This window comes from Pogona vitticeps, chromosome 2, assembly GCF_051106095.1.
Source record: "Pogona vitticeps strain Pit_001003342236 chromosome 2, PviZW2.1, whole genome shotgun sequence".
In the NCBI taxonomy this organism is placed as follows: domain Eukaryota; kingdom Metazoa; phylum Chordata; class Lepidosauria; order Squamata; family Agamidae; genus Pogona; species Pogona vitticeps.
Window position 1 is genome coordinate 289528006 of NC_135784.1, and position 27562 is coordinate 289555567.

A 27562-nucleotide genomic window follows, 5' to 3' on the forward strand; every position below is an offset into this window, starting at 1 on the left:
ATGTAGTCATTTCTTGTTACCATGTGAAATTCTCTTCCAAATTCCATGGTACATAACTTGATTCATTCAAGTAATGGCAGCAGATGTTTGAAATGTTAAGTGACCACTAGACTAAGTTTTAAGATGCACTGCTGGTTTAACTGTAACCAGTAGCCAGTACTCTTTAAGGGCCTGTACCAACTCCTGTCACTGTAGTAAATACAAAATCTCTTGTGCTGGTGGTTGTTCATTTTCAAATTTAATGCCAGGCTACTCTCCAGTAGTGATTCCATTGTGTACATGTCTGTGCAAGCTGTTGCACCATGGTGTAATCCAGTGCAGTTGCTTTAGCAAATGCTGTCACTCTGCCATTGGATTTCTGCATAGGCATCCTTCAGTCTCGAGAGACTATGGTAACATGCTCTGAATTGAGGAGTGTCCTCTCCAGAGCATGAAGCCTGAGTAAAATAATATGGAGGATAGGCTGTTACCCAAGCAGCAGATCCCCCCTCTCCACATTGCTGAAATGGTCCAATGGAAAGGCAAAAGCCAATACAACTGGTTCCAGCAACGTTGCAGGAGTTGGCAGAATAACACAAACTGCCTTGGGGACTCCAGCTCCGGATTTTGCCTCTAGGTTAACTCCTGAAGCCTTTTCCATGAGTGGATATAGCCACAAGGCAGTGGAGGTTTGAAACCAGAGTTTTCCTTCTCCTAGATGGGCTGCCTTCCATGGCTGATGAGCCCCACCTACCCGGCCTGCTCTTTAATAGTGCGGAAGTATGATCTGACCCTGTTGGGCTAAATCATTGGATTTAGCCCAACACCTTTAAAAGCCTGTTTAAATATTCCTGATTTTTTTTACGAGAGAATAAATCAACTGCTCAATGTTTCCTGGATCAAATACTGTTAGGTTCTCATAGTTGGCCAGGCAGTTTGTACAATAGCAGCTCTTGGTCATTTGCATCCACTGATGCCTCTGGGCAAGCAAAAATGCTGACAGAAACAAAAGAAGCTCTGGAGTGTGTTCAGTGGTTGGGGATTTGGTCTGAGAACTTCCCCATAAACAATAATACAACAATGGCAATGCCACTGGGAACAATTCATTATTGCAGTACTACTGCATTATAGTTTCTAGTTAAATGAATGCAAGGGAAAAAAAATACAAGGAAGGTGGGAAAGTGAAAGGCAAATGAGTTTGTTGTGTCAGCTTAGTTATGATAAATTACTGCAGGCAGTGTCCCTTATGCAAGAAGTCTTGCAGTAAGGAAAGTGTCTCATTAATAAGAAGGAGAAAGTGACAAGATGAGTTATAGTAGAGCAACTCATACCTAATATGGTACAGACATGTGATTATAGAATAGTTGCATGTAACCCTTAAGAGGAAGAGACTTCATAAGACATATCTAGCCTAAGGCCAACTTTAGAAGCAGGAATGGGAAATGTGTGACCCTCCAGATGTTATCACACTTCAACTTCCGTCATCACTTGGTAGCAGTGATTTGAGTTGTAGTTTGACAACATCTAATGGTTTGCATTTTCCCTACTGTTGTTTTAAAGTATGTGTAAATTTCATAAATCTATATGAATAAAGGTAATTTATATATTTTCAGACTATCCACTGGTATGTGGGGGCTTTAGATTGGTTTTGAAACTGGTGGAAGGAAAATTAAGTCAATCTGCTGGCTGGGCAAGCCAACTGCATTAAGCAGCATGTCACCATTCTGTTTCAATTTAGTTGGCAGATTTTTCTGCCAGAAAGATTATGCGCTTGGAACTGTTGAGCTAATAATAAATGGTATCATTAGTTGGATGGTTACATGGTCTCACCTTTGTTACAAGAGAGAGAAATAAAACTATTTTCTATCTATCATCTACTTCAATGTCTGTTTGCTCATTCCAATTCTGCTCCCACACCTATACTAATTACCCTTAAAGAAACTTTATAATGTCATTTAACTTATGTTCAGTAATTAAACATCACATGTCAATTATTGGTGTACTCAACTTCTCACATACTGTTGCTTTCAGTTATAGTGACTGAGACATTAATTAAATTTGAATGACTTTCCTGGAGATTCATGTTCTTGGTCCTTTATGACAGTTAGCTTTTATTTGCTGAGTGTTTTTAAAACGATGATAAATACTTCTATCTAACACAATGGTTATAACTTAGTTTCCTTTTTAAAATATGAAGTCTGCATTGAATTAATGACTTCAGAGAGGTAGCTGGATTTGTCTGTTCCAGAAACAAAAAGAACAAAAGTATTGTGGCATCATTAACAGAAGTATCATGGCAGCACACAATCCACTTCTTCAGAAACAAATTATCCTTTTGTCCAAACAATAACCTGCATTGACATTCTTTGGAAGTATGGGCTAATTTTCTCAAATGGCACCATCAGCTATCCCATGTGGCAGTAGTTGTTCTGAACCTTGAAGAATGGCAGGTGCTGAGCAAAAAATTAAATAAATAAATAAAAATTATTACCAAGAGTTCTCCACTGTTTAATTTCTGCCCCCTTCTACAGCACATCTGTCTTCTAGAATGCCACTAGCTAGAGCAGGGATCCCCAACCTTTTTCACCCCACGGACTGGGTGGGGAAGGCGAGGCACCCCTGCACATGTGCGCACATGCAAATGGTGGTGTGGTGGTTGTGCGGGCACACACGTGCTTGTGCACATGCGCAAACAGCAGCGCGGCACTTGTTTGGTCACGCTTACACTCGTGTGCCTGCACGAAGGACGGTGCACACTCGCACGGGCAGGCTGGAGCGCATGAGCATGCATGAATCAGCTGTGCGGGGGGTGAGTGCGTGCAGGGGCGGGGCAGGGCGGGAGGTCTGTCTCTGTGACCCAGTCCAGCTCTGGCCATGGACTGGCACCAGGCTGCAGACCAGGGGTTGGGGACCTCTGAGCTAGAGGACCTTATGGAAGAAGCAAAAAGGTGGCCAGGTGGCCGGCCCAGCTGCTTTTCCTGTCACTTGCAGTGAAAGAGCAACATCCAAAAATTCACAGGGGAGAAGAGAGACCAGATGTTTGTTACAACCACAGTTTATGGTGGGCCTCAACTCTGAAAAACTGTTGGAGAATTTCTCTTTCCCCTGGAGAAATTCAGTGAAATAGTTCCTATAATTTTTTTGTCCAAAGTCATCTGTGGAGACCTCACTGGAAGCTGCAGTGAAATCCCAGTTGCTCTTTTATGTTCACAGTGAACAAGGCTCTTGACTAAAGACTGGAGCATGGACTGTACGTGTTACCAGTGATATAGCAATGAACTGCAGTTCTTTTCGGGGGCATAAATGCTATCCAGATGCTTTTAGTTTATTCACTGTCTTCTGCTGCCAAAAGCTCAACAAATGCAGAATCCTTTATTTGTTTGTTTGTTTAAATTTAATTTATTTATATCCTGCCTATTTGGTCTTGCAACCACTTTCTTAGGAATACTGTATAAAAATCTCTAGGCTGAAGTCCAAGGGTACTAAACCTTTCCTGATATAAACATTTATTAATGAAAGCACTATTATGAACTAAGAAAAAGAACTAGACATTATAGCCATTATTCTTATATGTATTTTGTCCTATTAGTAGCAGGATCTGAAGAACATGCTGACCAAGGAGGGTGGAATTGTAATCTGAGATGCCTGGAGGACACCAGGATGGTGAGAGCTGCATTAGGTCTCTTCCATGCTGATTTGTTTTAGCATCTAATGATCACCATAAGAACTTACAGTGGCTGTCTTGGGCTAGATGATGCCATTGGTTCTTCTTCGTGGCCTCTGTGAATCACACCCTGGGTGATTCGCACCTGTGCGGGGTCTCATCAGAAAGTTCTAGAGCTTCTGCGGTAGCAAAAAACACATTATAATAAGGCCCCTCCCCCCTCGTATAAGTACCTTGGCACCAAGGCTCCCCTTTCAGTTTCTTTCAACCGCCGTGTGGAGAGCCTCATAGTTCCGCTTCTGTGATTAAAAGAGAAAGAGAGTTTATTCTTGATTCCTTCCTGTTATCAATCTTTTTTCTTTTAAACTTTTAGATACAAATTCATTATCATCAGAGGTTTTTTTCCCCTTTCTACTTCGCTCGGCCTCCGGCTGCAGCACACACACACCATCATCGCTTTTTCTCCTCAAATTATTTTTCTCCTATTCATGGCCCCTTTGGGCCCGTTTAAACACTGTGTGGTCTATGATTACAAAATACCACTCTCTTATGGCCATGTCAAGTGTCTTTTTTGCTTGGGAAAGGCACACCAGACATCCTCCTGCCAGCATTTTAAGAACTTCAAGCGCAGAGTCCTCTGTTCTCACTCACCCAGATTAAAACTCATTTTGGGGAACAATCCTTTCAACCAACCAAAATGGCCCAACCTCCTTGTAAGGTCACCTCACAAACCTCCGCAATGGAGAAGGCTCTTTCTGAAGTCTCAAAGCAACGTCCATCGACCACACCATCCCACACCGACGCTCCATCCACTTAGTCTAAAACTTCAAAAACCCATAAATCGAAGCACTCGATACCAAAATCCTCAACTAAACATCAAATGTCCACCAAAGCCTCTTCGGTTCCAGAGTCTTCTCCTCCTAAAAGACCTAAACAGCATAATTCTAAAGTTGCAGTCATCTCTCAGCAGCCTCAACAAACTGCCGATTCAATCTCTATTGGTTCACCTTCTGACAATGACGGAATCCGCTCTCATCAACCCTGCTCCCAATCACCATAATGGGATGATAGTCAATCGATTAACATATTCTCTTCCCAGTCCTCAATACTCTGTTCTTTCGAGCAACCCTTCTGTAGTTGCTTCACCTGACAGGGTCGACTCCAAACAACAACTAGAGACCATACCTTATTTGGTAACATCTGATCTTCCACCATGACTGCCTCAGAGACATCGGCCCTAATAGCTCCTGGCCCCATCTATTTCATCACACGTGGCTCAGAACCGCGTTCTGAACTCTCACCGGGTTGCCATTTGCCCTGACCAGTTCTCGACCAGACAAACTGCAACCACCAATCAGCCAGTTGCTCTATCCAGCTCGGCCACACCTTCTCATGGCGGGCCTCGATCTCAACAACCATCGGGGTCGAAACGGCCATATTACCATGACCCACATGGATGCCAACCTGCTCCCTACCTGGCACCTAAAAGATCCAGGATGGTCGAGCAGTTTTCTTCTACACGCAAGGCTTTTATGGCTCCAGCCTCCTGATATTTACCCTCTAATCCAGACAAGAGAAAACATGCTTCTTGCTTGGCATTTCCAGCTTCTATATACTCCACTGCTTTACCAGCTCATAAACAACCTCCGTTTTGACATCACTGAGACACAGGTTCTGATATCGATGATCCTCAATATCCATCCTGGTCCATGGAAGCTCGTTCTGTCCCTCTATCGACGCATGATTTCCACTGCCCGATAGAACCAAGCCATTGAACTTGACATCACTATGACCCCGAGTTCGACACCAATGTGCAGCCATATCAAACAACAGCCATGGATACTCAGATGACATATCTTGGTATCGTAAATCCTCGACACTGACAAATGGCCATGGACATGCCTGCTCAATCGACATTGAGCCACAAACGTCAATACCATGACACTCAACCTATCGACACCAAAGTTGATCAACAATCCGTCGACTCCCAACAATTATTCCAATCACGGATCCAGACCTCAGATGCTGTCAGTATTACTTACCTCACCAGAATCCAACCCCTGTCCTTTGACAGAACCGGCCGATCATCTATACGACCCAATCTCTAAAGTTACAACTACTCCAGAACATCTCAATGCTTCTGTCTCTACTCAGCAGTGCATAGATTCCACATAAGCTCTCACCTTTCTTCCTCCAGACAAGAGAGAAAATCTCATCACATTACTTCAAGTTTGCACCCTTCATGCTGTTGTGCCTGCCTTGACTGTGCAAAGTGTACCAGTCCCAAAGATGATTAACCCTCACTCCACCAAAGCAGTGGCAACCTCTATAGCATTCCTAGATGACATAACTCTTCCAGACATCTGTGCCTCTGCCACCTGGTCACAGCCATCCACTTTCATCCGGCATTATAGACTTGATCTCCAGCCAAAGTCTGATGCAGCCTTTGGACATGCTATTTTAGCCTCTACCTTGGCGTGACACCGTCTCCAGATAAGTCAGCTTTTTAGTCACCCAGAGTGTGATTCACAGAGGCCACAAAGAAGAATGACAGGTTACCCATCTGTAATTGTAGTTCTTCGAGTGGACCTCTGTGATTCACACATCCCGCCCGTCCTCCCCACTGTCACGCTATTCTGCTTAATGTAGCAGCGGACACAACTGAAAGGGGAGCCTTGGCACGAAGGTACTTATACAAGGGGGAGGAGCCTTATCCTAATGTGTTTTTTGCTACCGCAGAAACTCTAGAACTTTCCAATGAGACTCCACACAGGCGCGGATCACCCAGAGTGTGAATCACAGAGGTCCACTCAAAGAACTACAATTACAGGTAAGTAACCTGTCTTTCCCTGTCTGAAACTTTAGTTAGAGCTTCTTCACTTGGCACTTTGTTGTTGTTTCAAATTATATACAACCTCATAGTGCTAGAGCACTCTCTGGGTGGCTTACAACATAATTATACAAATAACACTTTGCTTCTCAGTAAGCTCATTTTACCAATCTCAGAAGGATGGAAGGCTGAGTCAACTTTGAGTCCGCTACCTGAATCCATCGGAATTCAACTCAGGTCATAAACAGAGGCTTAACTGCAGTATTGCAGTTTAGCCACTGTGTCAAGGGCCACTTCGACTAGGAAAACAAGTTTTCTCATCTTCCCTTTGTGTATGGAAGGGGAAGTGTTTTCAGTCAGGGCTTAGAAATAATAGCTGAAAATAGACATGTTCATTCTACACACACACCTTTCTAATGCTATGTGAGAAGTCCAGAGTTGCTTCTTGGCCTGGTAAAGAGAGAGCTGGTGATTACAAGTGCTGGCCGAGAGTGCATCAAATTCTTCTGATGCACTCCTTCTGATGATCTCCCTCCCAGGGACTTTCCACTGATATGTACAGTCACTGATTGGTGATAAGAGTTTGTATTCCTTTCTTTGGACACCCGTAACTTATGGAGGGTGATATTTTGGTGCAGCAACCCAGGAGGCTCCATGGGCTGAATTCAGATCCTGCAAAAGCTGGATTATGCTCTCTCCTTCCCTCCCCAGTGTAGGAGAGTTTTTTCATTAGAAATCAGCATTCTTGCATGATTTATAAGCCAGATCTCCAGTAGATTTTGTGAATATACTGTTAGCATATTTTAAAGCCCCTAACAATATTGGCATACACATTGTCTTCAGTAAGAGTGCTGTGAACCCAGTGTTTCACAGGTCTGACAGCAGAAGAGGCAACCTAATGAGATAGCTGAAGGTCAGGATGAAAAAGAAACTCATCAAACAGAAGCAGAAGATCAAGATGGGCATGTATGCAAAGCCGGAGTTGGCTGGTGTTTAGGCAAAGTCCTGTTGCACACAATTCTTTCCTTAAAAATTAGACACGGGCTTACCACTGCCAGATCGCAGGAGCTGTGCCGAGGTCCATGTAAAAAGGTTTAGTTAAGGATTTCTTTTCTTCAGAGAAAAAAAAAGATCTTTGGTGAACCTAAACTACCTTTTCATGAGCATTATTCTCGGTTTCAGTGTCCAGAAGGCTCAATCTTTTCAGATATTTTCAATGCTCAGGTCATGAATTTTGACTAGATGACATTGTGATTTCATTCAATCTACACCCCTCATGGCTAAGCCCACTTATAGGGTTATAACAGGAAAACAAAAATGGCAGGAACCAAGGGAAACAACATTGCATGACAAAATCAGAGACAGTATGTGTTGGAGAAAGGATTCCACCTGATGTGGCTGCTCTGGATCAATGCTGTTTGTAGAGATGGTGGCAGTTATATATCACAAAGGATAGAAACACTCCAGAGTGAATTAATGATGTAAAATGTTATCTTCTAGTTTGTAATGTTTTGAATATTGTATGTATCTTTTCACTATCATCTTGGTTGGAGCTTTGATTCAAGGCAAGTGAAGTAGATGGGAGCCAAAACATCTTGCTGTAGTATTATAATAGCATTGCTGTCCTAGTAGAGTTAATAAAAACACATTCTGGGAGATTTATTGCATCCTTCTTGGATCCATAACAGACTAGTCAGAAATGCTGTCTGAGATTGCTTCTGTGCATGTGTGTACATATTTCTATATTCTTTGTGTGTGTGTGTGTGTTGCTGCTTGACCCTCTGAAGTCGGTACCTCAACCAATAAAGCCAGAAGTGCAAAATACTTTGCACTAATGTGATGGAATTACTAGACAAGAAGGTAGGTTAGTGTGGCGATCTCGTCTGAAGCCCCTATTCCCCCCAGGCCTTCACGAGGTTCTCGCTCTTCTTCTTCGCAGCCACCAGGTATTACTGCTTTAATACCATTTAATCATGGAGACATGTGTGTGCTTTTAAAACTCAAGTCATTTATTAGATTAGGAAAGTTAATATATGATTACTATTCAATAGATAAATCACAGGCTGCCAATCACTTATATTTGAATCATATCTGAAATAACTTTAAATCTCTTTTAACTCTCTGTTCTAATCATCATTCTTATAGATCTCTAGCTCACTCTTAGTTCACTTTTAAGTTTCACACAGTCTCTCTCTACTAGAATCCCTTTCAGACTCCGTCGACCAATCTTTATATCCAGCTCCCTCCCCCCTTGGCTCCGCCTTCCGTCCACTCATAGGCTCCTTCTTCACTGTTCTGCTGTGATGGACAGGTGAGGGCAGGGCTGTTCCCTCCAGTTAGTGGCTGAGATAATGGCTAGTGTTCTGTTACCTGGCATCCTCCCACCCATAGCCTTCCCATTCCATGATAAGTTGTATGATTGATATCAGTCCTGGTGCCAAAGCAGACATGCGGTGGAGAACATTACAGAGCACAAAGGACAGACATTCTCTTCCATGGCCAGACGAATGGAAATTGGTGATTTATGAGCAAAAGTCTCGATGTTCATTGTTAACTTTATAATAAACTTATTTGATGGCCGTTTTTACTTTTTCCCAGAACATAGCCCTCCACTAGCTATAAAGGTACAGTAACGCTGACCAACATTCTGTGTTTCTTGAAAGGTTCAGTGAAGTCATAGATGTGAAACACTTCTGAACAGTATAAAGTGCTGTATAACTGCTGTTTTTATTGCAGTTAAATGTGAACATGGTACAATCAGAGACTGAGTAGAATTTATTCTGAGTAAAAGAAGACTCCTCCAAATACAAGGGAGATATCCTTCGTGGGAAGAAAACTAATTGGCTGAATTAATCAGGAAAGTTTTTTTTTCCTGGTGCATAGTAAAAGATAGGCACAACTCCAAGTGTGTAAACAAAAATCCCAGCAGCCAAGTACCTGAGATAATATATTGTTATCAGTTCAGCAGTGGACACTTGTATGTCATCTACACATGTGGCAATCTCTAATGGATTTTCAGAAGAAGGGGGCTAAGTGTGATGCTCAAATGCATTAAGGGGAAAAGGCTGGTGGTGGAAAAATTAGCTAAACAAAAGCTAAAGTCAAACACATGAATCAGCGATAATGGCTGATATTGTCTCTGCGTCACTGCATAGCTTGAAAGAAATATTGTATGCAGCTAAGGCTGTGTTCTGGTTTCCTAGGCATTTTGTCACTTTACAGCTTCAAAGTTTACTTGGCAACTGCATGGTTACAAATATATATTTTCAAACAGAAGATGGGAGACCTTGTGTTTTCCTGGTTACCATATTGTGTTCATGGTTGTGTTTCCTGTCTAGAGGGACTGGAATTTCTTAGTTTTGCTTGAAAAGTACAATGCTGCTCGGAACAAAAGTTGGAGCTATTTCATTTAAACTTACAAAGCTTTGGGCTATTTGTTAATTTTTTCTCTAAAGTGTTTGCTTTTATTTAACAGACATATGACCTCCTGTGAAACTATCAGGGTGGCCCACATGCTGAAAGCAAATCACAGTAGTTATATAACTTATTACAGCTGCCAATACCTTCCCATAAATAGTTGGTTACTATTGTAAGTGCATTTTTGTTTTTGAGAAACAAGAAAATAATAAATTGTTCTGTTACATTTGAGAAACAAAAGGTAACAAGTTTTTTTTTTCCAACAGTAACTGAAGTGGTGCTTTTTCTTTCCTTAATAAACAGAAACAAATGTAGATTTTACAAGCTATGGGGCTATCGTACAAAACATAGTCTCCTGTATGCTTTGTTAGATAACTTGACATGAACTGCATGGCACAAAATAGCCTTGAATGCACCCTCTTCCATCATGTACTGAAGTCACACTCCTTTAACTGTACAAGTAACTAAGAAGTTTCAGTCATACCATAAAAGGATTGATGTTATCCCTCTTTAACTACTCACCAAAAACTAATGTGACATAATTATAGCTTCTTACTGGAGAAGGGAGTTAAACAGAAGAAATCTAGATAAAATCAAGTATAATAATATCTTATTACTACACTTGAAAACACATTAAAATCCACTTGTGAAACTAAGTAGTTATGTCCTAAATTGTTTTACCTTTTAAATCTTTAGCTTGCTACTGTCATCCTTGTCCTGGGTACAGGTCGATTCGATTATTAAAATGTGCTGTATGTAGAGCTTCCTTTAAAAAATATTTCAGAAATTTTCTTTCATAGAAAAAGATAGCGTCCTAAACCAGTGGTTCCCAACCTTGAAACCCCAACGAGCACAGTTGGTAGTGAAGGCTTTTGGGAATTGCAGTCCAAGAACAGCTGAGTTACCCAAGGTTGGGAACCACCGTCCTAGAAAATTGGAGCTTAGAAATTCTGAAAGAAACTCCTTAGTTTCACATGTTATATTAAGGATGCCCATGTTCACCCAAGATCAGAAAAATGCCAGAAAACAGTGTTGTGTAAAATGTATTACAGTATTAAGGCAATATGGTTATGTTATAGTATCCGGTGAGGTGGTTGATTTCAAATTCATTCATTATTTGATTCTTTATTTTGTGGCTTTTATACATTGCAATTATGTTGTAACACAGCCTTTCGCTTTAATATATTTTGAGTCCCCATGAGAGGATAGCACTGAAAGGTAGACGCTACTATCAATACATGGGAGAAACTGTATTTATTTATTTACCTTTTGGAGGAAGGAAGTGGATATTCAGACTCAAAATTCAGGTTCAGTAAACAACGTGAGAAGAATTGAACAGGGCGCATAAGGTTACAAATGAATATACAGTGAGATGGGTGGATATCTGATTTATGTGATAAATAAGAAGGTGGATAAAGGTCAAAGCACAGATCAGAGCCTGTTAAAGAATATGAATGAATTTCAATCCTTTAGATATGTAATCCATTTTTCTTTTCAAGGATATGGATAATGCCATAGCTCTAAACCAAGGATGAGGAATCTCAGGCCCCAAGGCTTGAAGTCAAAGGAGAAAAGGCACTGAATTCAGTTCTTGGTACCAGTATAGCCCTCTGGACTTCCCAAAATGTAGCTGGGTCCAGTTGCTTGAAGGTCAATGTGCTCAAGGACTGGGAGTCAAGGGGTGATTTATGTGGACCCAGGACCCTCTAGGGGCTTCACCAGCTTCTCCATGTAACACTGAGAACTAATTAGAAAGCCTCTTGAAAACCTTTCTTGGGCTGGAGGGTGGGGAAGTGCCCTGATTTTGCATTAAACAAAGGTTTGGGGTATAAGAGGAATATGCTTCCTGAGCACATTCCTGACCCTGGGGCCCCAGGGTCAATGCAGTCATAGGATTGCCGCCTGTGGCTTTAATGGCCAGTTGTTATCCTGTTGTGGGGCTCCATATGTTCAAAGGTGATAGATAGCATGAAAGTATCCCCTAAATGGAGTGTGAGATAAGGACTGGGAACTGTAATTCTTACATGTTCAGTTGTATCACTGTCTCTTATATAACATTGATATATCTAATGCTCCTCTCAAAAGAGCTGGGTTATTTCTGAATTAGCTGTCCATTCCCACAAAAATCTCACCACATTGCTCATAAGTCAAGAGCAGCCAGCTATCCATATTCAATAATTAGTTCAATATCAGGCACAATGTCCTGATAGTAAATATGCTGCTTTTATAACATCTGGTGTTGAGGACTAAACAGTGACCTTCGTCATAATGACCTTTCAGTTTAATCCTTTTTGAAAATAAATCTTATTATGGATGAGTCAGGAAATGGCTCCGCTGTGTTCTCCTGTTTACAGGCTGTTAGATAATGAGGTTGGTTTGGTTGTTAGCTCTTTCATACCTAGAACATTCCTCTATGGGATTGTTTTTGTTAATCATTTCAGTGAGTATATTATCTGCCAGGAAAGCAGTCATGAAACATTGAAATCTGTGCTGCTTTCTATGAATGTTTAGGGAAAGATGGTAGCTTTTTGAAATGTCATGAGATTATTTTTCTCATCATGAAGAACCACAGTGGTTGAGTGATTGGCTGGGAGCAGGAAAATATTTTAATCAAAACTTTACTGTAAGAAACTGACATGGCATTAAATTTATGGACACACAACTATTTCAGTAATTCATCTGGCCATGTTTTGAGACTTCTTTCAAATGTAGCTGCATACCAGGAAAATTTGAAGAAGCAAGAATAAAATTAAACAATATAGCACAAACAGAAATTTCTACTCTAGCAGGTAGTAAACAGAAAATTAAAGGAGATTTGATTGGGGAGTTTATTATCTGAAGATAATTAAATTGTTAAAGGATAATTTACACCCACAGATTATCAGGATTCCAAGAAAGCAAAAATCTGGATCTTAGGTAAAACTTCCCTGGGTGGGCAACTGTTGCTCAAACAAAACCCAAAAATACTTGCAAACTTGTTTTTCCTTTCCTTTCCTTTCCTTTCCTTTCCCTTCCCTTCCCTTTCCAAAATCTGTATCCTACAATAATGCTCTAATGTGAGGTAGAGGTTTATAAAAATATGCACCATGTTGATGTGGACAGAAACAACCTTGTTTGGCCTCCCCCATAATACAAATGCAAAGGATAATTCAAAGAAATTATACGATGTGTGTCCAACAAACGAGATCATGTCACACAACACATCCACTAATTTAGAGTTCAAACTTGATTCAAATATGGCTGTTGGCTTAGGTGGTTTTAAAGGAGGATTAGCCAAATCTACAAGAATCTGTTAGGGTCAAAATAGATTTGATAATCTGTCATGTTGTTTGCACTTATGTGGCTGATTTTTTTATTATTATTTGATAACAGTAACTGGTGCCAAGGAGGCCCAAAGAGAGATTGGGAACATGCCATTAAAAGAAGAGAGATTTAACATTTTTGACCTTTCTGTTCCATCTGAAATTAGACTTGCTCTTGCAAGTCACATTGGTGCCAACTGGCAGCAGTGAAGTCTTTCCCAGATTCAAATATCACTTCAACCATGATCAGCAATATCAGATACGTTCTCCTGAAAAATGGCTTGATTGCTACTGCCAGCCTTCTCCTGACTGTCTGCAGCTTCAGGAGATGACTGCATACAGTATGTACTAGGTCATTTCTTCATTTCTGATTGAAGCCTGAAAAATAAATGTATTTCCCAAAGTAAGCATAGCAAGCATAAGGCAGCTTTGCTGATCCATAAGAAAAACATTCAGGTACCTTCTTTAGGAGTAGCCAAAACAGACTCAGAGGGTAGAAAACCGGTTCACATAGCAACAAGTGCTTCATCACCTAGAGCACTACCAACAGCCATCACCCACAACCTTGAGTAATGCAATCTTGGCTATTATCCTTTCCCTCTCTTTTATGATGCTGCTCATTCACTCTGTGTGGATCATCTGCGTTTTTAAACAGGCTAAAACCTGACATTTTTTACATTTTCCCTTTCTAGTACAAACAAGTGGAGCAGTACATGTCATTTCATAAACTACCTGCCGATATGCGTCAGAAGATCCATGATTATTATGAGCATCGTTACCAAGGCAAGATCTTTGATGAGGAGAGCATTCTCAATGAGCTCAACGACCCACTTAGAGAGGTAAGTAAGCCAACCAAGCTGGAAATACTTTTTCTCTCTCAGTTTGAACTGGAAAAGAATTTTAAAAACATGTAAAGTTCACATCTCCTTAGATGTGCTGTAATGAGTCACCACAGCTCCAGTCTTTGGCTAAAAAGACTTTTGTCACCATTTCTGTTTAGAGGTAACAGACAAAGCACAACCCAGCTGATATCTGCCTACAAAATCCAGTTCTCTCTTTCCATTTGGTCAATCTCAGTCATAACACTGTTTGCATTATTGACTAAGAGTGCAGACCTAATACTTTTGATGTTTAAATTTGGTGGAGATAAGATGGGATGTGGGTTATTGTCAATGGGAAGGAGTGCCACTGGGGAGTTTCTGATATGGTGGAAGCCCCCCATCTCACCTGGGTTAAGTTGAAAGCTGCCACTAGCAGTAACCTGTGAAAAGGACCCCAACGAAGCAGGGAAAAATAGAGGCAGGTCAAACTGTACCTTACAAAAAAACCATGTCAGTAGATTAGCCACAGCAGAAGCTTTTTGTAACTCCCATAGTTGGAAAATTAGCATATTTTGTGATTGGTCTTCTGGGTTTAAACATTAGCTTTGTTTGCAAGTCTGTGGTTTCTGAGACATGAAGGTGTGTTGGAAGAATGTCTCTGGAACATGAAGTGATTTCAGCTAGTGTGTGAATAATGCTGCCCTTTGGGAGTGTCTAGAACTGGTTCATTCTCCCAGATGTTCAATAGCTGTGTCCTCTTTGTAGCTGGCACACTTAATTCCCAGCTGTCTAGCTTCCCGTGTGGTGTGTGGGGGGGGAAAAAGAGCAGCCAAATGAACAAAACAGTCCCTGACACTCACGATTGCAAGCTCGCAAAGCTTGCAATATGGCAAGAGGTTTCCTGCTCAATTCTGCCCGAGCCCTACTTTGAACTTCTGTAAAAAAATCAATTAATATATATTTTATATATTACAAATGTAGTAAAATTAGTCTTGTCCAAAGTCTGTTGGAAAACCGTTGCTACCAGTTTTCAAAAAGAGAAGCAGAGATGACTCAGGAAATTCAGGTCTTATCAGCTCATGTAGTTTTTGTAGGTTATTGTTCTTCCTAACGTTTCGCCAGTCTCTGTGGCTGGCATCTTCAGAGGACAGCACTCTGTGCTCTGGACATTTGTCTATTACTTGTATTCTCAACACCATGAAATAAATATAAAGGATGGGTATTTGCACTCTCTGTGTCAGAAGTAGTGAATTTTGACCCATGAAAGCTCATAATGAAATATAATCTTTCAAATGCTATAATATTTTGCCTACTCACCCATCTTTTACCCCTTTTGCAACTAGAGATGCTTCTGGTTTTTAAATGTCTATGTAATAGAGCTATAGCCATCATTGTTAGGTGCAGTTTGCATACTAAAATATTATTTGTGCTTATTTGCTTGCTCTGTGAAGAATAAGTGTTCTTGTTCTCTTTCTTCTGTTCAAGAGCACTGAAAAATGATCACCCTATTACAAGGCAAGAGGAACAATTATGTGTTCCTTATCCTCACACACAAGGATTGGTGTTACAAACAAAAATTTATATCCCAACGAGAGAGCAAATTTATATCCTTTGATCTCTCACTGAATCCCCAAAATATTGCGCTGAAACAGTTTTAATAAATCAGGACTCTACCATTTCAAACTGGAAGGCCAGATTATAGGAAACATAAATTCCTTTATTTGTTATTACTTGCTCTGTTGCCGTCATAAAAAAGGTCACAGTGCTTTCTTGATCTGAAAAGCTTGGCCTGGAAAAAATGCTTGAGTCTGGATCCAGACCAGGTTGTTTCACACTGAGCAATACAACCTGAGGAAAATAGAACATCTACTCTCAGTCCAGCAGTTCTCTGATTGACTATCATTGAAAGTCTGCTAGCCAAGAAACTGCTGAAAGCTGCTTTGTCTACATGGATGTACTGGTTTAAATTGCTCTGTATGGTCACACAAATGAATCCTTAACCTATCGCTCTTCCTATCAGCTTTATTTAAGTAAAGCTTAAATTAGTATCATAATCTACATGAATATCTGAAATACATTACTAGGTGTTAGACCATAAACATCACAAGATGAGTTTGTATTTTTCCAGTGGAAGGTTGTGTTACATTGGATATTGTTCTCAATTTGTGGCTGAGAGCCCTTTATCACTATATAACACAATAAGAGAATGTCTTTGGGTAGAGGAACTTTGGGTAGAGGAACTGAAATTAAAAGACGCCTTCTTCTTGGGAGGAAAGTGATGACAAATCTTGACAGCATCTTGAAAAGCAGAGACATCACCTTGCCAACAAAAGTCCGAATAGTCAAAGCTATGGTTTTTCCTGTCGTGATGTATGGAAGTGAGAGCTGGACCATAAAGAAAGCAGACCGCCGAAGAATTGATGCCTTTGAATTGTGGTGCTGGAGGAGGCTCTTGAGAATCCCCTGGACTGCAAGGAGAACAAACCTATCAGTTCTAAAGGAAATCAACCCTGAGTGCTCACTGGAAGGACAGATCCTGAAGCTGAGGCTCCAGTACTTTGGCCATCTCATGAGAAGAAAAGAGTCCTTGGAAAAACCCCTGATGTTAGGAAGGTGTGACGGCAAGAGGAGAAGGGGACGACCGAGGATGAGATGGCTGGACAGTGTCTGCGAAGCAACCAACATGAACCTGACACAACTCCGGGAGGCAGTAGAAGACAGGAGGGCCTGGCGTGCTCTGGTCCATGGGGTCACGAAGAGTCGGACACGACTAAATGACTAAACACACAGAGGAACTTGTACATTATCTCTTCCCCAAATCAAGTCCCCCTCCCCGAAGCTGCGAAAGAAGCAGTGTGAATTTCTTGTTCCTTTCTGTCAGAAACCATGAAAAGGAGAATACTTCTCTTAAGAACTGAAGTAGACGTGGGATATTCATATTTGTATCCCTGGGGATACAAATATGAATATTGGCACCACAGATGTCTGGGAATCCAGTCCTTTCCCCCAGACTGGCAGGCCCAGTTACTGGTTACCATGCATGTCAATCACCAGTACCCGCATGCGACCATCGGTCATAGATGACAATGACTTAGAAGGGGCAGGAAGGGGCAGACTGATGATTTTTTAAGAGGATCGTTATATCTATCTACCTCGCTCATAGTGCAGCCCCCTTATACCTTCTAGAGTGAGTGGGGGGGCAATTTTGCCATTCTTTGCTCCTTACTCCAGAAACACTTTTAATTTTTCAAACAATTAATTTTTTTAAATTGTTTGAAAAATTAAAATTGTTTCTGGAGTATTTTTACCATACTCCTATCAATTTTTTCCTAACAAGAAGGTAACAAAGTGTGGTAGCAAGCAACATAATATATTGTTTGTGTAATACATTCCAACAAGAAATAGTAAATAACTAAATTTGGATCACACTAATGGATAACAGGAAGAAGTTGCTTTTAAACAGTAACTTTCCAAAGTCTGGTTTGGACTAATTTATGTAGAATGTCTATTACTGGTTGCTAACCATGATAATTAAATTGAACTTTGATGTTCAGAAGCAGCATAGCTCCACATACAACATCCTAAGGGACAGCAATCAGTAGTGGGTGGATGTTATATAGTGAATTCTACATTCTAGTTGATTTTGGATGGTTTGGTATAATGAGACACTTTGATGAGAAATGAGATTCTTTGTCTCCAGCCAAGAGCAAGATAAAACACTCTTTTCCCCCTCAGGATGATTCTAATTTGGATAAAATGTCTTTATTGTCCTTTTATTTCAGTCACACATGCAGCAAGCACAGAAGGACTGGATGGTTTTTAGGAAAGACGCAAGCAACCCATCTAGTGTTTCACATTGTTAAATAGCAATCATTCTCATTTTGGGAAATTAGCACGATTTATTTATTTATTTATTTATTTATTTATTTATTTATTTATTTATTTATTTATTTATTTATTTATTTATTTATTTATTTATTTATTTATTTATTTATTTATTTGATTATTTGATTATTTGATTATTTAATTATTTAATTATTTAATTATTTAATTTATATCCCACCTATCTGAATCACATAGGAACACTTTAGGCAGCTTACAACAATTTGCACAGTTGCATAATTTTGTGCAAAAAAGAGAGGCAGTTTTGCAGAAAATGTCATTCTGAGCAATGTGAAAATTCTGTCAAAAGGATGGAGAAATTCCTGGCTTTATATACTATAAAGGAGAATAATATTGCAGCTACCCACATTTCTATACAATAAGAAGACAAGCAAGGGTTTCCATCACTGTTATTATCTATATAACCTGCTTATGGATTTCCAAAATATCTGGTTGACCGCTGTGGGAAACAGAATTTGGACTAAATGTGCCTCTATAAGATTCTTATTTCCTTAGCAATATTTGAATGTCCTGCATTTTTAAATAAAGATGAGGGGAGGAAGCCTTTATCAAAATTATGCTTCTTTCTTTTCCAGTTTGCATTACCGAAATGCAAAAATTACGCCACAACCCCAAAAGGTGTCCTTGGCATCAATTTTTCATAATTTAATCTGTTAAATTTATAGCACGTTTTTCCTCTAAAAAGCACATAACAGCATAAACAATCTTTCTTTACATTTTAATCCTCACAGTAATCCTGTGAGAGGTTAACCTGAAGGGCAATAATTGACCAAGGGTTATGCAGTGAATTTCACACATGTGTTGGAGTTTGAACCAGTTCTGGTTTGAGGCTGGAATCCTATTTAGCATGAGCAGAGTAAACAGCTGCGCAGCCAAACCTCCCAACATAATTCTGTTCCAGAAAAAGATATCAGTGCTGCTGTTTGCAAAAAGAAGCCCTGGATACCTCCCTGAACAATTAAGAAAAAAAAAAGATAAATCCACTCATACATCAGACCATTGCACCAACAAAGTAACTAAAAAAAGATATTGGCCCACCCCACTAAGCGTTTTTGTTGTCATTTTTGCTATGTGCCATCAAGTCACCTCTGACTCATGGTGACCCTGTGAATGAGCAATCCCTTATCAGCTCTTGCAGATTCATGGCCTTTTCTAGGGAGTCGATCCATCTCATATTTAGTCTTCTTCTTTTCCTGCCGCCTTCCACCTTTCCCAGCATTATTGTCTTTTTTCAAGGGATCTTGCCTTCTCATCATGTGTCCAAAGCAGGACAGCCTCAGTTTCAGTATTTTTGCCTTCAGAGATAGTTCAGGCTTGATTTCATCAAGGACCCATTCGTTTGTCTTTCTGGCAGTCCAGAGTTTCTGCAAAGCTCTTCTTCAGCACCATATTTCAAACAAATCAATAATTTTCCCTGTCATCTTTCTTAACTTCCTTAATTCTAATCATTAATTTAGTAATCTTCCCTACTGTGATTACTGCATGCAGGATATCCTTGTATTTCTGCTGCATGTCACTTCATGTCCGTTGTAGCCATGCAAATCAGAACAGGGCCAAACGAAAATTAGAAACCGATTGCTGGGCAAAGGTAAGATGTAGCAGCAGTTGTACAATGCAAGTGGTAAAGCTGAGACCTGCAGCAGCACAACAAACCTCACTTGTAAGAAAGAGGTTAATACCCTTTCTAAGCCATTATTTAAAGTTCAGAGCTGGCCTATTTTTAGACAGTAGTGTGAGAAGACGTTGGCTGAAAATAGATACAGATCATGTCTCCTTGTAGAATATAGAACATTGGGACACTTCATTTTCAGGGAACATAATTGCTATTTGGGATATAACCTCCAGTCTCTCAACCTTTTGTGCATTGTAAGGAGAGATTTGTTACAGAAACCTCACATCTTATGTGAACATTCTTAAGAACGCAGAGCACAACAATGGTGCCTTTAATTGTGGTACAGTTCTCTGAGCCCCTGTTGGGGGAAACTGAAATTCAGCCATCCCAAAATTCCCTTGCTGTTACTACTGTTTTGGCAAACATGCTCTCCGCTTCAGTAGCAGCAGAATCTGTTACTCTTTGAATAAGTAATCTTTGCATTAAAGCTCTACAAGCCCTAGCAATGCTGCCCATAATGCCGCAGAATACGTATTAATTTCCAGGTTAGATCCCACTTTTAGGCAGTAAGAGCAGGTCTCATGCTGTTGGTGTAACATGCAGATGAGAACGAAGTTACTTCTTTGACTACGGTTCTCAGAATAAGCTGCCAGTATGGTCACTTATGTATAAGAACAAAGGAAACAGGGGTGACCGCAATATATACCATGGCATCTCTCTTCTCAGCGTTGTAGGGAAGCTGCTTGCCCGTGTGGTGCTGAAGAGACTCCAGGTGCTTGCAGACAAAGTCTATCCAGAATCACAGTGTGGATTTCGAGCTAATAGATCCACCACTGACATGGTATTCTCCCTCAGACAATTGCAGGAGAAATGTAGGGAACAGCAACAGCCACTCTTTGTGGCCTTCATAGATCTCACAAAGGCCTTTGATTTGGTTAGTGAGGACGGTCTTTTTAAAATACTTCCCAAGATCGGATGTCCACCTCGACTCCATAACATCATCGGGTCTTTCATGAGGACATAAAGGGCACTGTAGTTTTTCATGACTCAACATCAGTTCCCTTTGACATCCGAAGTGTCAGGACTGTGTCGTCACGCCAAACCTTTTTGGGATCCTTTTTGCTATCATGCTGAAGCATGCTTTTGGAACTGCAACAGAAGGTGTCTATTTCTGGACTAGATCAGATGAAAAACTCTTTAATCTGTCTAGATTGAGAGTGAAGACCAAAGTCCAAATGAAATACATGCAGGACTTCCCCTTTGCCGATGATGCAGCTGTTGTTGCCCATTCTGTTGAAGACCTCCAACAACTCATGAATCGTTTTAGCAAAGCCTGCCAAGACTTTGGGTTAACAATCGGCCGGAAGAAAACACAAGTCATGGGCCAGGGCATGGACTCAACTCCCTCTATTACCATCTCCACACAAGAATTGGAGGTTATTCATGGTCAGGGCCAATCTACAGAATCATTGTTGGTTTGTAATGATATGTAACTTCTACTGTCTAACTTATACTGAAGTCCAACTTTCTAGAACTAAGTACTCAGTTCTGGGACTGGATGGGTGATTCCCCCCACTTCAGTTCTTTCCCCAATTTGTGTTTTTTGTTTGTAGGGTCTCTTTCCTTCTCAAGTGTAGGGGAAAAAGTTGAAAACTTTGCTACCTTCTTACAAAAGCAGAATCCAAATGAAATTCTCATCTATAATAACATTCAGTGTGCATAACAGTGCAAAAGATATTGCAAACATCTCTATTTCTGTAAACATCTGTTCAGGTGAAGCATATTTTTGTGAAACACTGAAATTTTAATTCCACCTGATTGCTGCACTGAAATGTTAAGTCCACCTGATCTTCAGATTTTTAACAGTCTCACCTCAACCCTTTGAACAGCAAGCTCACAAGGCATATCTTAAATCCGACTTGATTGAAACCTGCAGAGGTTATCCCTTTCTAAGCAGCAGAATGATAACATTTATCAATCTGACGGATATGCGTCACTTGAGTCATTGCCTGGAAGGAATAATGCCTCATTTACTGCTCTAGTTTAATAAAGTCAACAGAACTTGAGTGTATTCATGGAACTGGTGATTAAGAGATGGGCTTATTTAAAATATTTTGGACCACTTCTTGGCTAAGACAGCAGCGTCTGTTTCTTATGGAAATTATCTGCAGTTCATAATTAATTTATAAGGTCAGGTAAGATAATTAGGACAGAAATTTTATTCACCATTAAATATCATGTCAGGCAGTGGGCCTGTAAATTAGCCAGACTCATTTTCACTACATTTTAATGTTCTTTTTGAGATTCTTGGCCACATGGGAGGCTTAAAGAAACTGAGTAAGCTGACAGTAGTGCTTCCAGTATAGTACGGCAAATTAAGAGCACTCCTGTTTTGTTGCAGAGTTTTGAATTTTTGGTTAAATTTCTTCTAGTTGCGCAGTAGAACTGCATGGACTCACAGAGCAGAATCGCTTCACGTTCCCCAGACTAGTCCACCTCTTTTCTCATTAACTGGCACTTAAGTTTCCAATGGCTCATTCTTACTCTGTACATTTTCAAGAAAAAAAGTTTTCCAATCAGATCTGGAACATGCATCAGTATGCTACAATTTATACTCATGTTGCTATGGTGTTCTGTTTTTCTGTTCCTATTGTAAGTGTCAAATCTTGTTCAGGATAGATGGGAAAGGAGGGGAATGATTCTGTTCTAAGACATATGACCTAAAGAAGATATTGAATAAATTATAACAGAATTAACCTAATTCCAATATGAATGTTAAATATGCAGCTATATATTAGATATATTATAATATAATTTTCCAAGAAAAGGCTACCATAATAATCATGCATATAAATGCCATTGGAGGAGACCATGCCTGCCATTTCTAGTACAACCCTTAGAATGCATCAAAGAAAAGGTGCAGAAGAAAGTATGAGCAGAAGAGATCTTACCAAAGGGGGTGGGGTGGGGGCAGGGAAGCATAAGATATCATTCCAGCTCAGAGCTCCTGGACATAATGTTCTATTCTTTTCCTGTGCTGGCCTCTTCCTTGTCAAGATAGATCTTTCTTATTAGAACTTTTTTAACTGCTTCCTTTCTGATAGATATTCCTTGCTTATGGATAGGGAAGACATTTCTGTCATCTCTTCCTCCTTCTCCTCCTCCTTCTTTCATCTTCTGTCAAGTCAAATCTGACTTATGGTGACCCTTTTCAGGGACTTCTGAGTAGAGAATACTCAGAAGTAGTTTACCATACACTGGACAGCTCACCGAGTTATCAAGCCAGCATGAAATTCAGATAAAATAATCAAAATACTTCTTGGTTGATTAAACAGGAGAAAATATTGTGTCTGTTTACTGCTGAAATCTTTGCAAAAGTTCACAAATTGTTAAGTGAAAATATGTTTGGATTTCCCCATCCCTCATTGCTGCCTTGTGAATTTTATGCGTACTTAAGTTTAAAGAATTTAGCAATGGGCCTCTTTTCCTATTCACATTGCTGTGTCTCTTTAGCTCTGAACTGTAGGTTAAAGGACTAAAAAGACTGAAATCCCAATGCTTCCACTTAACCAGCTTCTGGGTTGCAGCCATCATCATAATTTAATCACTCCCTAGACTACTTCTATCCACAGCGTAAGTGCAGATACGGTGATATTTGCTTCTTGTTCACTCTTTTTAAGAAGAGAACTTGAAATACTGATGAAATCTCACTGGTCTTGCAACCTGTTTCTGGCCATGCGCTCATGTGCACACTTACAGCTTATGAAGTATTTTTATGCAAGCATGGTGAAACTCATGGGACATGCAGAAAAGTGTATTTGTGATCTAGCCAGGGCTGGCTCAAGACATTTTGCTGCTTGAAGCAGAGAAAATGTCTTCCTTCCACCAGTTCCATCTACAGAAGCCAATTGTCTCTTATGGCAACACTCTTAATGGAACAGTGACCTCCCCTGATGCTGAGCAAACCTCAGTGGCATGCATAGCTCTGTGTTCCAGTGCCTTACTGGCATTCTCCACCCCTTCCATCTCAAGAAGTCTGCCTTACTCTCTTAAACAGAAGGGCAGGAACTGCATAGTTGTCACTTGGTTCGATCAAAGGGGTACAAGAGGAAACCACTGCTAAATTGTTTTAAGTGTTTTCACTTACGTAAACTTCCTCAACCATTTCTCATTCATAGTCATTTTCAAGCTGTGCTTAACAGAACTGTGTGACTCTTTATAAGTCTTTTAGGGGATTCCTCAGATAGATGAATAATCAAGGAACAACAATTTCTTGATCGCTTGGCCACAATCGATAGCATTTCCTTGCAGTGTATCTTATTTGATTGATTGATTGATTGATTGATTGATTGATTGATTTGATTTGATTTGATTTGATTTGATTTGATTTGATTTGATTTATACCCCGCCTATCTGGTCTACTCGACCACTCTAGGCAGCTTCCAGTATAGGATAAAACAATAAAACACAAGAACATTACATAATCATTTGATACAGTTACAATAAAATAGAATGAGAATAAAATAAGAAGGAATAGAAAAGAAATCGGGTATTGACTGGAGAGAAGGCCTGGATGTACAACCATGTTTTTAACTGGGTTTTAAAGATTCCCAGCATAGGGGCCACACGAATCTCTGAAGGGAGGTTGTTCCAGAGACGAGGAGCCACCGCCGAGAAGGCCCAGTTTCGTGTCTTTTCCTTCCAGGCCTCTCTGAGCATCAGGCTCCTCAGCCTCACCTCCTGATTTGCACAGGTGATCCGGGTAGACCTTGGTGGGAGCAGGCGTTCCACCAAATATCGAGGTCCTAAACCGTTTAGGGCCTTGTAAGTAAGCATTAAGACTTTGAAGTCGACGCGGAAACGAATGGGCAGCCAAAGCAATGCAGCCAGAGTTGGAGAAATACGTTGGTATTTTCTCACTCCAGTGAAGAGTCTGGCCGCCGCATTCTGCACCACCTGAAGTTTCTGCATCAGCCTCAAAGGCAGCCCCACGTAAAGTGCATTACAGTGGTCTAATCTTGAGATTACGAGCGCATGCACCAAGGTAGTGAGGGCCCCCATGTCGAGATAGGGTCTTAGGTCTCACTCTCAGTTTATCCATGGCAGCAAAATATCTAACCCAAATTCAGTGTTTGCTACAGAACATATCCCAAAACTCTCTGTAGTTTATTGGAGACTTCTTTTCCCAGGCAAATATTAAGGAGCATCAGAAAAAGCAGAGTGAAAATAGGTCTTTAAAAGCAGCACCAGCCTTTTAACATCCTTGCACAAGTTTAATATCTCGACTGCTCCACTCTTTCTTTTTCATCCTTCTGAAAAAACAAAGATGCTAGCATAGATTCTTCTGAAGACTTGTGCTATTCCCACTTAGATCAAAGCTAATGCCAAGAGAAACTTGGCAGTTCAACCTGGGTTCAAAATAGAAGTGTAGTTTGTTCTGGGGTAGATTTGGTTTCTTTTAGTTTAATAGTGTTGAATATGTGTAGCAACTGTTTGTCTCCCCAAGAAAATAAGTGGTAAAAAACTAGGATCTTTAATAAAGTTACTCAGTTGCTAAGTTCTCCACTATCGTGTGGCAACTAGGTTCAACATAGCAAAGAACACTGTGGCAAAATTGCTTGAAAGATTCTCTGCAGTAATATCCAAAACCTGAAAACAATTAAGGGATAGCATCTAAGTTTTTATCATTAACCTTTCTATAATTTAAACAATGTTTGACCATTTATGTCAAGGAGGCCTGATCCATTAGGTGCATGCATTGTGGACAGTTTTATAATTGTTGTAGCCTCCCAGCCTTGCTCTACGATTCTGTTTTTCCTGGATTCTGTACTTCATTTTGTTCTGTCGAAACATCCCTTGATAATGACCCCCGTTGTCTTCTTCCTCTTTTAGGAAATTGTCAACTTTAACTGTCGCAAGCTGGTCGCTACGATGCCTCTCTTTGCCAACGCTGACCCAAATTTTGTCACGGCCATGCTAAGCAAGCTGCGCTTTGAGGTGTTCCAGCCTGGAGATTACATTATCAGAGAAGGGGCTGTGGGAAAAAAGATGTACTTCATTCAACATGGTGTTGCTGGTGTTATCACTAAATCCAGTAAAGAGATGAAGCTGACAGATGGCTCTTACTTTGGAGGTGAGTACGGAGGACAAATACATGATATGATAAAAGAGAGTGAATTTTGGTACATTACCTTGCCAGGAACTGGGAAGAGTATGAAGACAAGGTAGCACATTTGTTGGACACATATTCTTTTGCTTCTGAGAAGACCATGATATTCAGATATAATAATAATAATAATAATAATAATAATAATAATAATAATAATAATAATAATAATAATAATAATAATAATAATAATAATAATAATAATAATAATAATAATAATAATAATTTTGATGGTGATGATGGTGATGATGTACAGAGACCTGGCAATCGAAACATCTCACCTCTAGATGAAACACACTTCAGTGGTCCCCATAGTCATTGGGGCTTCAGGAACAAATTTTGACATTTTGACAAATTTAGACATGATAGAGTGGCAAAATTAGTGCACTGGTCATTATGCAAAAAATATAACTTGCCAGCCTCCAAAAACCCATAGGAACATCAGGTAAAGAAGGTGTCAGAAAATGAGGAAGTCAAGATCTGGCATTTCCAGATCAAAACTGATAGACACCTTGAACATAACACACCAGACATAGTAGTACAGTACTAGAACAAATACCGTATTTTTTGCTCCATAAGATGCTCCTCTCCATATGACGCACCAAATTTTTAGGAGAAGAAAACAGGAAAATAAAAATCTGTTTTCTTCTCCTAAAAATTTGGTGAGCCTTATGGAGAGGTCTGTCTTATGGAACACACCCTAGGACCCTTTGGAGGCTCCCCCTGCTCCCCCAGGGGCCAGAGGGGGCGAAATTGCTGGCGCCATGGGGGGTGCAGGGGGATTCACAAGGGTCCTGGAAGGCTCACTCGGACCCCTGCAAGGCTCACCCCACCCCACCCTCACGGGGCCAGTGGGGGCAAAATCCCCAGCTTCTAGGACCTTTTCTGAGGCTTGAAAGGCTCAGAAAAGGTCCTAGAAGCTGGCAGTTTCGCCCCGCTGGCCCCATGGGGGGTGGGGGGAGCTCACTCGGACCCTTGCGAGGCTCCCCCCACGGGGCCAGTGGGGGCAAAATCGCCAGCTTCTCTCCATAAGACACACAGACTTCCCCCCCTACTTTTTTTGGGGGGGGGAATGCGTCTTATGGAGCAAAAAATACAGTAAATGTCTGGATCATTGACATTGCAATTTCAGAGATGCCAGAGTTGAAAATAAAGAATTGGAAAAACTAACAAAATACAGAGACCTGGCAATTGAAACATCTCACCTCTGAATGAAACAAACTTCATTGGTCCCTGTAGTCATTGGGGTTTTGGGAACAATATTAAGAACTCTCACACAATACTATAAGCAATTGTAGATCTCAGAAATCACACCATCAGAGCTACAAAAAACGGCACTATTAGGAACAGCATACATACTATGCCGATATTTAACTGATAGGTTTTAGTTAAAACTTATATTTGTTATATAATACCAATCAATGTTTTAATAATAATAATAATAATAATAATAATAATAATAATAATAATAATAATAATAATAATAATAATAATAATAATAATAATAATAATAATAATAATAATAGCAGAGAAGACAAGAGAAACAAAATGCAAGGGAGATAGGGAATGTTACAGAAAATTGAATGTAGACTTCCAAAGAATAGCAAGGAGAGACAAGAGGGCCTTCTTAAATGAACAGTGCAAAGATATAGAGGAAAATAATAGGAAGGGAAAAACCAGAGATCTGTTCAAGAAAATTGGAGATATTAAAGGAACCTTTTGTGCAAAGATGGACATGATAAAGGATAAAAATGGTAGGGACCTCACAGAAGCTGAAGACATCAAGAAGAGGTGGCAAGAATACACATGGCTAACAACAAGGCCAGGGGAGATGATGGCATTCCAGTTGAACTATTTAAAATCTTAAA

The 27562-nt window shown here is 40.2% G+C and overlaps 1 protein-coding gene across 2 annotated transcripts in view; it reads left to right on the forward strand.

Moving 5' to 3' along the window:
• Window positions 1-27562, forward strand: part of HCN1 (hyperpolarization activated cyclic nucleotide gated potassium channel 1) — a 237615-nt gene that overhangs the window by 174217 nt on the left and 35836 nt on the right. For both annotated transcript variants that reach the window (XM_078384442.1, XM_078384443.1), the window contains exons 5-6: window positions 13885-14031; window positions 25421-25661. In XM_078384442.1, coding sequence (XP_078240568.1) covers window positions 13885-14031; window positions 25421-25661 — 388 coding nt within the window. The remainder of the gene's footprint in view (window positions 1-13884; window positions 14032-25420; window positions 25662-27562) is intronic.